At 38.3% G+C, this 14,509-nt stretch overlaps 1 protein-coding gene across 4 annotated transcripts in view; it reads right to left on the bottom strand.

The window, feature by feature from the left end:
• Window positions 1-14,509, bottom strand: part of SLO2 (slowpoke 2) — a 175,797-nt gene that overhangs the window by 44,906 nt on the left and 116,382 nt on the right. The window contains exons 16-23 of one of the 4 annotated variants that reach the window (XM_012377196.2): window positions 12,849-12,954; window positions 12,609-12,736; window positions 12,003-12,254; window positions 11,320-11,491; window positions 8,670-8,855; window positions 8,286-8,417; window positions 7,432-7,548; window positions 34-6,588 (exon numbers count right to left, since the gene is read on the bottom strand). In XM_012377196.2, the coding sequence (XP_012232619.2) occupies window positions 5,689-6,588; window positions 7,432-7,548; window positions 8,286-8,417; window positions 8,670-8,855; window positions 11,320-11,491; window positions 12,003-12,254; window positions 12,609-12,736; window positions 12,849-12,954 (1,993 nt within the window). In that variant the 3' untranslated portion in view covers window positions 34-5,688. Of the gene's footprint in view, window positions 1-33; window positions 6,589-7,431; window positions 7,549-8,285; window positions 8,418-8,669; window positions 8,856-11,319; window positions 11,492-12,002; window positions 12,255-12,608; window positions 12,737-12,848; window positions 12,955-14,509 lie in introns of those variants that run through there. The other 3 variants (XM_067356043.1, XM_067356044.1, XM_067356045.1) reach the window with 3 other exon arrangements.

Genomic DNA, 14,509 nt, shown 5'->3' with positions numbered 1-14,509 from the left:
ATACAAGAACTTCTCTCTCTTCATGAACAAAACTTTTCATTGCTTTATAATAATTTATTTATAATAAATTTACATGCACATCGCACGCATCGCGTTACAACGTCGCACATATATATATATATTTTTTTTTTTATATATATAGATACATTCTCTCTCTCTGTTTTTCTGCTTTAATTATTTTACATTACGTACAGCCGTTTATAGTTGTATTTGTGGTCGAGGAATGCTTAATTATTTAAATCTTATCATGAGAATCTTGCTAGACGCTTCTGTAAAACTCGCGCCATTCGAAGAGAGCTCGTTCGAGGTGCGCCAAGCTCTTGCTTAAACTTTTGAAGGAACTTGTGTGATGTTCGGTGCATCCGCGAGAAAACATGTGCGCCTCTCTTCGAAATGGAAAACGAACTCGCGCTTCAAAATATGATCACTTCTAGTTGGCAAACTGATGTAATTATGACAAAACAATCGTAATTGGAAACGCGTTAATGTGTAGATATTATTAAAGAAGGTGTAGTTTAATCACTTCTCTGGAATATGTCATCTTTGTTCTATTTCGAGAATAATATTTTTAATTCTAAGCGTATTTTTAAAGATAAGAAAACGCTGCGTAAAATATAGATAGAAAATTGAGAATTCATTGAAATTAAACGGATGTCATTACAATCCTGTGGAGAAAAGAATGATAGTCCACATTCTTGTCAAACATTTACTGCGAAATCTATTTATCCGATTGTTGTTTTTCATACTGATATTAAAAACAATATTGCATAAACTCCAACTTCGACAGTGAAGCTAAATATAATATTAAATATAACAAAGATATGGACCCATATAGTTATAAAAAAACATCATATTTAAATTACCAAAAAGGAAAAATTTACTCTCAAGCAAATATACGACATTATCCTTTTGCATAAAATTATTTATATACCGAAACATTCAGAAAACTCAGTTCGATGGCGTACTCTCGCGTTATAAAGGCACGAGAACTTTGACGAGTAATCTTACAAACGTTAAGAAAAACTTGTGCTCTTCGAGTTTTACATCACGAATGCGGGAAATAACTTCTACATTTTTAGAACGGGATTAAATTCTAAATTAAATTCTAAAATTATTACAACATATTGAACATTGGGAAGAGAAAAATTTAACTATTAATCACATGTTTGCATCCTAATGGAAATACGGATTAAACGAGAAAAGTTACAAACGTTAAACATTTGCGGAATTTAATAACTTTCGTAACATTTTGCTACAAAAAAAAAAAATAAATAATAGTTGATCCATCTTGTAAAAAATATAGCATTAGTTACAAATTAATTGTCTAATTAATGTCTAAACTAATGAACTATGTTTGCAAGAAAACTTCTTTCTCTCGCGGATTTTATATTTCTGAATTACAAGTTGAAGCAAATATAATAATATTACACTTCAAAGAATCGAGCCAAATTCGATCTTTTGTTTGTCGAAGAGTTACGAAGAGTCAAACATACACTGCACACGCTATAAATCGTTTCTATTTACCCTACACTGCGCAAAAGTTGCGCATGGAACTTCAATTCTTGCATATTGTAAGAAATATTTTACACAAGGTTTCGCAGAATCGATCGCGCCCTCATTCGAGACGTAATTCGAACAATCTTCCTCGAGAGCAGCAAGCATCTCGCGAGAGATCGCCGCGACTTTGCCGCATTAAATTATGACGTGATACTCTATTAGATTATTTACTTGAATTCGAAAAAGAACCAAAAAGCTATGAAAGAGTCAGGTCACATCATATTGGACTGATCCTATTGTTAATTGTAAGTATGTATATACATTCTCTCCGAATATCCATTTTATTTCACTTTGGTGATGTCGCAAAGACACGCGGACGCATTTATCTCTGCAACCCCGCAATATTTCGTCAATATTTTTGTTTAAACAAAAAGAAAGGAATGTAGATTTTGTTTGTGCGCCTAAAAATCATTTTCAACTTCAACAAAATTGTTTTTTTGAAAGAAAATAAAGAGAGAAGATTCGAAAAACTGGAATCGTGAACGTTTAATCGGGAAATCGGGAATTCCGCAATACGGATAACCGACATTCCTCGAAAAAATCATATAAAACTGTCGACTTTTTCCAAGGCGATTACTCTTCGGGTGTTAGCTCGCGCTCATCGAGCTCTTCAGATTTGGGATTCAAGAATCTGTTCTACTTACAATATAGAAAATTTTTCATCATCCTCCTTTTTGAAAGCTAATCGCTCGCGTGCTATCTACATATAAAAGTCTACGGTCATCGTCGCCGGCGAAGGTGACATGGTCTCCCCATCGCTAATCAAAGAGAGAAAGACAGGGGGAGTTAACGGAGAGAAAACAGCGATACAGAATGAGAGAGAACGGTTGGATTGAAGATTCGAACGCGCGCGAGCAACCAGATGTTGGAAAGAACCGTTTCGCTTCGGTCAGATGCCAGAATAACGAAAATGCGATAATTTCGAGGCGCACATACGGTAATTCTTTGATACGGTAATTCTGATACGATAATTCTGATAGTCTCGATTAAGCACGAAACGAGTCACAAACGAGAGAGATAGAGCGTTACTTATCTTACATTTTGATTTTGTACAAAGCGCATTCAAGAGACTCGCCTCACACTTTATCTCGATTTTGCGCGAATAAATTATCGTATTTAGTGTTAGAATCTGATCTCGTATTCCACGAAGCAACTTTCAGCTTTCTGTTTTAGGTCTTGGGTTCATAGATTCGTTCTTGGTGTCTAATTTTTGTTCCAATCTTTTTAATTATAGTTATATTAAATCTTATCAGTACTATTTTTTTTGTAAAATATCTAATAATTCTTGTTTTTTTTTTTTTTAATTTTTTTATTTATTTGATTATAATATAGATTTTTGTTATAGATCTATGTCTATTTCCAAGTTACGTAATAAAAAATATTGTCATTAATAATCCAGCAACGTCAAAAATTGGATTTCTCTATAATTGCAAATTAATATTATTCCAACTTTTAATATATCAATTTGCCTTATATATAATTGTCAATACACTACCATTTCCGCTTCATTCAAACGCGAAAAAATTCTTATTTACTGCAAATTGATAAAAGGACAGGAAATAGTAATTTAAAAAGTTGCAAAGCTGTTTCGTGGAATATACTTCTGGTCGCACATCTAACGAGACTAAATTGACTAGACTTAATAAAAGCAATATCGAAGCAGGTACTCGATAATGTAACTTTTTTGGCCGAAGAAACGTGTAAATTGGTCAACAAATGATTGCATTTGGCTGCGAGCGCCGCAATTGCGACGCCGCATCGAAATTTAGATCCTATTGTGTATGAATGGTTGCACCAATCTGGCCATACTAACTATAGAACACTTCTTCCTCTTGTTCAGATAACACACAAACATCCAAAAGATATCTAAAAGATGTGCTAAATCTTTCAAATAACTTTTAAAAATTTTTTGAGTTTTGGAATTTTATTTTTTAACGCTTATATTATCGATATCAACTTAAAATGTAATATGGCTATTTGTAAATGGACAGAGAAACCTTATCCACAGTTAAGTAATTATAATCCAGTTGGTGCAACCTGTTTTGAGTCATGAATAACGACCCTCGTGTCCGACTAGCTAATTGAACGAATTATTAAAATATCAAGCGAGAACAATCATGCTCGCTCGCTAAGAATAACTAATTCTTGGGGACGATTCGTGCCCAAGAAACGTGGATCAAGATTAAAACTAATAGAGTAAATGAAGAAGAAGAAGAAGGTAGTAATAGTAGTTCTCGTGCGGTTTGTTCGCGATCAATTCTCGCTTATTTCGTAATTTTTACGATGCCATATTTTTTTTTTTTGTCTATATCGTTTCGAAATATCGACCGTAAATTTCCGCGTCGCCAGGGAGGATTGTGATAGTCGAGAATCGTCCTGCGACTCGACGTTAAATCCACCGTGGATGATTTATCAGTCACGCTAAAAGTCATGATAATATATACGCGCGTATTCTAAGCACTTAAGTCTTGTCTAAAATACTCTTCCTCCTATTTATGTAGGATATAACGGTGACTTCCGCGCGAACAACACTCTCGCGTGATATGATTAAAATGGTCATACATCGTAACTGTATAATATGTATAATAGACTCTTTCTCGCCGTAAATCTCTCTAATATAAAATTATTTGCGCTCGATCGCTGAGCGCTGACGCTAACAATAAGTAGGAATCGAGGAGTGCGTTGTGTTCTCATTCCTGCTATATTCTCGTTTTTGTATCTCTTTTGCGAAAATGTGTGAAATGGATAACGAACGAGTGGAATCAATTGAATTAATTGTGATTTCAGTTTAACAGTTAACAATCATAAATAATGTAACATTAAGTAAAAAAATTGTTTTTTAAATATTTTAGAAGAAAGTACTTCTTTGTGTCGAATAGCTAATAAATGGCTTGCAATTTTACAGTTTTTTTCTCAAACTTTTTATCACATTATTTTATTTAAACATAGACTTTACTTCAATCAGATATTGATCAAGTAGATAAAATTGTTTACACTGCAATTTAATTAAAGATAAACTTTTGTCTTAAAGAAAAGTATAGCGAATCTCAAGAATTAATTCTAGAGTCGAAAAAAATAATATCAATGTGCAATAATTTGCATCAAATATGTGAATCGCAAGTGACTCCGAATAAACGCGCCGTCATCACGCGCTTCATTTAAGTGCCTTTCGCACTTGACTCGCCCGATCTACTGTCCGATGAATGAAATCGCATGCGTGGACGTCGCAAAAAGCGACGCTAGAGGCGACCTAGAGAGCAAAACGTTTTAAGAACGCGGTTTGCTACAGATATGAATTACAAAAGTAAGATATACTGAAATGAAGCTCGTAACATCGCCTTCTAGCGGTAAATTGCTAGTTTCTGACAAACGCCCGACGCGATTCTTCATTCACAAGATAAGACGGTGGCATTGAAATCTGCAACAAAGTTCTCGTGAATGGAAAGCATACACTTCCGCAGGGAATCAACGTCTGGCGTATCACAGTTGCGATATGATATACCTGCGGTTAGGTCCACGAATTGTCATAAATATATCGCGCCGCTTCGCTGCAATAAAGAAAATGCTACTGTAAATTGGGGCGAGAGTAGCTGAACAGTATTAACTTGGCACTGGAATCAAGATTTAGCGCACAAGTTTTCAATGATGTGTCACTTTTACGAGCTCCTTGATTATTCTCGTAAATCGATCGCGTTAATTCGATTTTCTGAATTTGCAACAAAATTTTCGTTTATATTGTTTTGCGCGAATATGGAGAAAAGAATTGAATTACGTGTACGTCTACATTGCGCAAGAATTATAATACAGACAGACACGAAAAATTTGGCCGAAATAATCTCTCGCCCCAATTCACTTTGCTCGGAGAAACATCGAAGCACCCTTCGAGACGCTGGAAACAATCACCGGTCAGATGGTGGTTTCGTCGAAACACCTTGCTCTCCGGCCGTCTCGTCCAACGGCTTGGTCAGTCCCACGAGATACACGCCGCCCGTGTGTGCATGTTCTTACTCGTTTACGAGCGCCGTTTACAGACGCTGCTCTTAACGCCCGATTCTGAACGCCATGTGGGAACGCTTACAGCCACTTATTTCGCGCCACGCCGGAGAGCCTGCGTCCCCACATAAGGTTATATCATACTATTGTCCCCTGTATGTGCTGCGGGTCTTGCGCGGGGCCCTGCATCTGCGGCGATTGGCAGGGCGAGCCCATCGGCATCGTGAGGGAGGGCGGATCGTAAAGGCCGCCCAGGGAGCCGCCGAGGCCGGCGCCGAGGCTGGGCCCCAGGGCCGCGTTGAGCTCCGGCATGGAGGGCAGACCGACATCGAGGATGCCGGTGTTGGTGGCGCCGACGCCGCCGTGCGAGCCCTCCTCAGGCGGCGTCACTTCCAGGCCGATCGAGCCGTTCAAGGCGATCTTGATCGGATTGTGATTGGAGGGATGCGAGAGCGCGCCGAGACCGATGTCCTCCAGGCTGCTCTTCCGCCTGGTCGTCAGGCCCTGTCTCAGAGAATTGCTGCGCCGCAGCAGGATGTCGTCGACGACTCTGAGGGAGTTCGAGCGACCGCGCAGAGTGCCGGCCACGGTCGGACTGTCGGGCAGAGACAGCGAATTCGATTTCGTCGTGCCCAAAGGTGGCGCCCTGGGTAAGCCTATGCCGGAGCCGCGACGACTTCCCGGACCGCCCGTCTGCAGACCCGCGGCCGCGACCGCTGCGCTCATTTGGGACGCGAGCTGCGCCGAGCAGAAGCTGATGTTGCTCTTGCGCCGGGAGTTGTGCCGCTCGAAGGTCTTTTGCGCGGAGAACGGGCTCGGCCGCACCAGGTAGACGATGTCGCCCTCCTCGAGCTTGAGATCGCAGCTCGGATTGATAATCACGTAGGAGAGACTGTTGCGTTTCTCCGACACGTCGTCGTAGTCGGCGACCGGCAGGTTCAGCGACTCCATCCGCGAGCGCACCAGATTCGCGATCTCCGCGCGCTCGATCTGCTGTGCGTGGTTGTCGCGCGCCTCGTCGCCGAGACTCACCGAATACTGCCGGTGCATGAAAAAGACGATGAAGCATTAAGATATTTGCGTTTGCCGAGACAGGCAGATTGGCGTGACGGTCGGTGATATCAACGAGGTGGCGTGAATAAATGGCCATCGGTCATCTCGTGTGCGTATTATTAATTTTGCACAGATAGTGACATTAGGCATCGTGCATTTCAAATTACGTGCTATTTGTAAAAAGTGCAGTATAAAATAAAATATTGCATTATGTGGAACATTTTAATCCTTTGGAAACTGTTTTTCGATTTCACGAAGCGACGGATTAACCGTTACGAAATGTAAAACGAAAGCTTTTCGAAAGTGACAATCAGTTCATGTTTCGCGTATAAATTATCTGTTAAATGTAACAAAGGCAATTAGAGAGACAATTACGTATTTTATTATCGTGTGCCACATGCAACAAGTGGCTTGATGCACGCGGCTCTCAAGCTATTATAAAAACCATTATCGCTACTTGTTACAGCCACCTTCTCGATATCGGCTGAGCGCCACAATCGATTGACCTTAAATCCTAAGCAATAGATAAAAAACGGCTGCGACTCTGCGAAGGCGATCGAAAATTCCTGAGCGTAATCAGTCGGGGATGCAACGACATGGCGTTTCACATGCGCTGCTGTGCTGCGGCAGACGAGCCTGGACGTCCATCAGACAGAGTGTGAGGGGAAAGAGAAAAAAAAAAAAAAAAGAGTAGGAGAGAGAGAGAAAGGTATTATTGAGAGAGGCAGAGAGCGCGACAGTGAGAGAGGCGAGAATAGAGAGAATGAGGCGGAAAGACACAAAACGGTCGGAAGAGAAGAACAGCCACCACGACGACGTTTTACTCACAGCAGATGCACCCTTGTCGCGCGTCGCGCAATTCGCAAGGCATGATGCTGCCGCCGAATGACGCACCTTGTACGTCACACCGACGCCGGTGTCGCTTTCCGCGTCTGAGTCGCCCTGCTAAAACGACAAGCAATTTCTAACCTTACTAATGATAGCGCATCGCTGATGCCGCGATTTCACGCACACAGCGCCGTATTACGCGTCCGAGCGCAGCACGGATTGCTGCCGCCCGATGATAACGATTAGATCGATCGACTTCTTCCATCGAAGTGCGTGCTTCTCGGTGGGGACGTTAACGCTCGGAACGCAGTAACAGCGTTGAAATAATCTATACTTTCAAACTGCAAACATCGATTCGTGTTCGTTTTCGTGGGGAAATTTTATAAATAAAAATGTCAAGGCATACCAAAATTTTACGTACGAACATTATAGCGTCAAACGCTTTCCAAAATTACTCATATTTCGTTAACTACATGTTATCATTATCACATACCGGAGATTAAAGTTGTCAACGAAAGCAAAACGTCATGAGCAACACTAAGTCTAGCACGATGCAAGTTCCAAAGACGCAAAGATTAATGAGTTGGGGAATGAGATAACGTGCTATGAAAGTCGCTTCGTCAGGATGCAACGGTCCTGGCACGAGTTATTTATGCGCGGCAGGATTAGGCCGAGAAATGCCACGAGAAGACAGAAACAGGGAATCAAAAGAAAGAGCGAGAGCACAACCATGCGCTACTCATAGCCGCCATTCAGAGATTTTTCCTGTCTTTATAGAAAATAGACAAGTAACAAACTACTTCGGCTAGAAACTTTTCCCCAGATAAGAAAAAAAAACGTGGAATTATACTTACATGCGAGGAATCGGACACAGTGGTGTCCTGCGTCCTGTATATTCCGATTGGTATCTCGCAAGTGGTCGAGCAGAGTTTCTGATACAATCTGCCATACGTTCTTATCCACATGTCCTCCTTCGTTATGCGCATCTGCAATCATTATTATCGCGTTCGCGATAACGTTGAATAATAAGCATTGTTAAGTAGCGTTTTGGTAACAACTTCTATATAAAAATTGTCTAAATAAATTATCAAGTCTCTTGATTCTTGAGATTCGACTTTTTTATTTTTCATATATTCAAATTTGAAAAATAGATAGAAATTGTTAGAAATATATTAAAAATGGTTCACAAAAATAAATATATGTCGTGACAACTGTTTATATTTTACGCGATTGCTTACCGAAGTGAGGAATCCAGATCCAGGCGCTTGATCCACTCCCAATAATAGCCTCACAAATGTTATAACATAGTCCTTGACGAACGCTTGATAAAGTAACGTGTCTAACATTGAGGCGCTGAAGACACTGCCGGCGGCGAACGGCAATCGGAACATGTACGATATGTGAGATCCTCTTTCCTTTTCTCTCTGCGAACACCATTGCCGATCTCCGATTACGATTTGATTTCATTTCTACACAATATCATCAGCTGCTATGCAATTGTTCCTAGAATTCGTTACATTTTTCGATAACGTGCATTTTTCTCTTTTATCTAAATATGTACTGCTCATGTCAATATTTTCCGTTTGAGTACGAAACGATAATTTTAATTTTTAAGTGCTTTGATAAAAATTTCTAGCAACCAAATGCAAGCATTCATATCTTCCATATTAATGTACAAGTTGTTAAAAAAGTTAGTCATTTCTTACAGTGTGGTGGTGTATAATATATTTAATGTCAATTGTCTAAAAATCTACAACATATACATCATCAAGGTTCCGTTAAATTAAGGATCCATCTGAACCTATCCAACGCAACGCCACGACACATCGCAATTGCATCAAATGTGTGTGCTTAATTTACACGATGACGCGCTGAATTGACTCATTCCACTTTCTTCTCCAGTCGTACCAACCAATTCTAATTCCGAAGTTGATATTTGTAACGGGAGGGCTCTACTTTGATATCTCTATGTTTATAATATAAGCTGGATATTTAAAATATGCAAATCTTCAAACATATCGTATCGCACCATGCAACTTTATAGTACGAAAGTAACGTGACGTGAGCAATTTCACATCCTCCCCCCTTTCTCTCTCGTAGGAAAGAATGGAGAGCAGAAGATTGAAGATCTAGGTGCTATCGCGTAATGGTGTGGCATAACAGGGTACGACGAGGGCGAAAAGGATTCCCAACTTTGATATTATGGAAATTTTGGTCTACAAACGTAATGTGTAATAAAATAATGAGACTTAATATATCTGTAGCTCGTTGTTAAAATATCTAATAGCACTTTTCACGACACAGCTAAAATAAGTATTGTTAGCTTCAAGCTCTAAAATCACAATCATCAGTCTATTTCTAAATTATTCGTCAAATATTAGTTGTCTTAGTTTCGAGCCACAGATATTGTTACCTTAAACATTCAATTAATTTAATTAACAATTTATTCATCTACTTATTCGTGTCACGTGTTGTAAGAAATAAATTATTATTTAAAGTGCAATTTGCACACTCGTCATACCTGACATACAGTGGCGTGCAAAAGTTTCCGGCTAGTGACATTTTGTACTCTAAATGATAAACAAAAAAAAGTCCAATAAAATTTCACTAAACTTTTTTTTTATAAATTTAGAGTACAAAATGTTACTGGCCGGAAATTTTTGCACGCCACTGTAGCAAAGTTTGTACAGGGATTATAGGCAATTTTTCGAGTAGTGCAAGTTAATAATATCATGCTTTAGAGGAAGATGGGAAAGTGAAATAATATATATTATACTTGCAGGAAGACAAAGGAAATATTTATAGTACTTCGGGAGAATCTAATCTATTAAACAGCATTAATTTCAAAGCGTGAGTCACCATAATATTTGCTATGATTTCAAATGGATGTTAAAAACCATTACGGAACATAGCTATTGACATATTAAACACAACGGGACAATATGTATCTGCATATAAAATATGACGAAGGAGAGTTTATCGTGACTCATGCATCGATATCTAGATTTTTATAAGCGGCATACTGACAAAATGACTTCATAAAGTTGCAAGTATTTTGCGCGTTCTTATCGCTCTTACCAGTTATCCACAATTATAATTTGCATTTTTGAAATTTATAATTGCTGACATCGTATATGTACATATTTCTGATTTGTATACTGATTTTTTGTTAATAAACTGTTTATAATCAATATATAATTGAATATAATAAAAATATGAAGATACTCGACGATGCTATAACGAGATGCCGATCATAATGTAATTACGTGTTATGTTTGGCTTTCCTCAGAGTTCTATTAAAAAATCCATCTCAACTCTTCCGTGTCAATATCGCGAGCCAAAGAACAAAGTAAAGCTGTGAAAGCGTTGGCAAGGTTGACAAGTGGAGCAACAAGGATGCATGCGGAAAGCAGCACTTAAAGCAAAGTGGTTTCCGCGCGAAATGACTTCACTCTCGTAATTTCTTTCCGCTTACTTCCGACGGCCTTACGAGGTCGGCAAACGCAAATCTCGGGAAGTGTCCTTTTAAGTTTTCCGCAACCTTGAACACGCGTGCGCGCGCTTCCGCCGTCAATTAGATTTGTATAAAAACCGCGCCGGAAAATACATCGCAGTATGCGCGGTAAAATGAAAAAAAAAAAAGAACCAATTTTACAAGCAGCAAATGTGCACGTTTGCCAACACTTTCATCTGTTTGTAAATCACGAATTTTAGATTTACGCGTTAATATTAATTTTGTAATTCATGTGCAATGTTAGGAATCGAATGAAGTGAATTGCGACAGTACAAGAGCGACAACAACGTTGAAGATACTTGGCAGTTAATCGATCAATTCAACAATCAATCAATCCATTATCAGAGGTCGGAGAATGAGTGATATCGTGTTACCGGGGAGCCCATCGAAGGCTCAGCGGAGTAGTTGTCATCGGTAGTAGCACTGAGGAGTACCTTTTCCATTTTGCTGAGATGCAAAGCGTACTTGTCGTGCGCCCGAAACTGCATGAAACGCATATTGCTCGATTGGGACAGCTCCGTTATGCTCTTTATGCTTGGAAAGAATCTATCAACAGAAAAATAATCGCATTAAAGAGTTTACGTAATTTTATCGATTACTTCCACGTGATGTATATTCATGAACATTGTATCTTTTGCTCTTTCTTTTTTCTGCACTTAATAATTTTCATAAATTAATTTTCACATTTTACATCCTAACAATTATTTCAACGCGGCATTAAAATAACATTGATGTAAAAGACTGCGTATTTAGAGATTAAAATGCACACATTCGAAACATACATATATATATATATTTCTTAAACTAAAAAATTTGTTAAAAAAAAAATTAGAAATTTAAAACAATCTAACACATATAAAGGAAAGGCTCAAATGATAACAATCAATTAATACAATAGAAAGGCATAGAGAGCCGTCGCGGGATGTTAGTGCGAAATTATAATTTTTCTTAAAGAAATTAATTTGTAAGAAATTAATTAGAAATTTAAATTATAAACTCTTCCACTCAAACCAAAATATGTTTTATCAGATTTTTCGTTAGAAATGCACACACTTACTTGAACATAGTCTGTACTGCAACGATCGTATTACAATCAGCCAGAGTGTCTTCCTCGGCGGAATTACTGAGCTCCTTGTTTACGACCACGACATTTTCCGCCAAAGTGATACCCGCCCGAAGAAGATCGTCAAGACAGTCGATGGAGCCACGCATCCAGTAGACTAATGGAAAATAGGACACTGCGTCGAGAAATGCGATTTCCGGTTTTCTCTCCAGTAAAAGGATGATCGGATTTAACGACGTTTTCGACCTAAAAAAAATACTTTCGCTCGTTAGCTATCCGTTAACTCTGTTTAACGATAAATCGACAAATTTCTTCTATACATAATTTTTTAATCATCAGATAATTTCTTAATAAATAAAATAAAATTAACATAAAGAAATAGATAGCTTTGTATTTAAATTAAAGGTATGCCAAAATTTCAAAGTTACTCAGCATCGTTCGCATTATTTCGATGTAAAAATAAAACTAGTTGCAAAGTAAATAATGAAATTTTTGTTTACACAGAATAATTAGAAATTCTGCGAATAATTTTGTCGAATTAAATAAGCAGTCCAAAAGACATGTTCATATATTGAAGCGCGTTACTGATACAATAAGTACCTAAAATGTGCCCTTAAGGGTATTATAAAGTTGTAAATCCCGTTGCTGGCGTAATCCGCCGCCAGTATGATGGTCTTGTTCTGCCAATTGTACTCTTTGGCGTTCCTGTAGCTGCAATGCTGACACACCTAATAGATCGACGAAGTAGATTGTGAATGTTAAACATCAACGTCATTTCGGTCACGATTTTTACGATTCAGTTTCACTTTCTGGAGAATCGATTGTAGAAATTAGGCATACCTGAGCCAGCTGAAGGCAACAGAGCGGCTTCTTCTCCTTCAGAAGGTAGCACAAGGTTGGTGAAACTCCAATAAAGGGTGAAACCGGTGGGAATCCCTTGACAATCCTGCAACACCGTTGAAACTTGATTATCTCGCCCCGACGCCCTCTACATGATGTTGGATTTCGGCGCTGTGTTTTTTATTAACGAAAGTTGCTTGAGAACGACCGAACAAACAACACGACTACTTGAGAAGGCATGTTCGTCGGCTGATAAAAATATTGTCGCTTCATCAAAACTGTCCGTGGAGTTTCTCAAGTGAAAAATTGAGTTAATTTTTTTATGTTTTGTATTAGCTATGTAACCGTGCACGTGTGTGCGCAGTTTTTACGGGATTAACAAGGCCTCATCTCGATTTATCGCGAAGACGTACTTTTCCACAGAGAGCTTAGCACTCTCAACTCGTCGTTTACCGGTTTTCAAGGTTCTCTGAAAGCCGGAGATAGGTCTCTTGAAGAAGATTGAAAGGGACAAGCCATTTTGCACCGCGCTCAGATCCCGTGAGTATCATCGCGTCACGCGATCCAAACAGCGAACTGTAGATAGTGTTTGATTGGGATAGTGTCTAACCGGAAACATTTATCACACTCGAGGCACTTGTGTTCGTCTGTAATTTATATTCTAGAATAATTTATATCAACGATTAATTCTGCTGAAAATGTTCAAGGCTCTTTACAATAAAGTTAATGATGCTCGAGATACGAAGTTCTGCTGTAGAATTTTCATATTTATGTTTAGTTCTTAATTTATCTTTTTTAATAATTATAAGAAATAATTTTATATATACACCCCCATATATATTATTTATTTATCCTTTTGTAAATTTGATACGATTATACGTAGTTGTGTAATTAATTAAAAAGATTAATATAAAAATCATATTTTATCCACATTATTTATATATCAATAACACATTTTTATAACAACGAAATCACGGAAGTATCGACAGCGGATTTCTCGCAGAAGCACGCTGCTATTTTTCACGTATACTTACGACATCGACATCACATTGACAAGCAAACTTCTAAGTTTAGCTAAGATATACTACGTATATCTTATTTAAATTGGAGATATATTATAATATATATACATATGTAAACGTATCATGTATTGTAAAAAGTAAAATAAAATTATGAAATGAATAAACTATGTATTAACAAATAATAAGCAAATCAAACCGACATGTGTAGAAGCATAAAACCAGAGACTCACCCTTTGAAGCTGCTTGACGAAAGTTGTGCGGCAAGACGGCAGTGCACAAGGACGATGCAAGAAGGAAGACATCGAAAACATCCATGAGGACATATAAGGTGTCAGGCAGGACAGCATCGCGCAGCAATTCAACGGCACCATCCGGTGCCGTTTAGTGAAACAGGCATTGAGAGACATTGAGACAGGACACATCGACTATTCACTTGCACGATATTATATTTAAAAAATTAAAAAAAAAAAAAAAAACTGGTGCGTCAAAACATTCGCGTCTCGAATAAAAATGCTTAATGATTTATCTATCATGTTAGATGTTCGAAAAGACGGGCGGAGAAAAAAAAATGTAAAATAATATTACAAAAAGAATATATCTAAAAATATTTAAAACCCAATTTGTATCTCTTTTTCAGGT

The sequence above is a fragment of the Linepithema humile genome, chromosome 5, assembly GCF_040581485.1.
Source record: "Linepithema humile isolate Giens D197 chromosome 5, Lhum_UNIL_v1.0, whole genome shotgun sequence".
NCBI classification, from domain to species: Eukaryota; Metazoa; Arthropoda; class Insecta; order Hymenoptera; family Formicidae; genus Linepithema; species Linepithema humile.
Note: the sequence above shows the minus strand (reverse complement) of the source record. Positions and strands in the feature narration are given on the sequence as shown.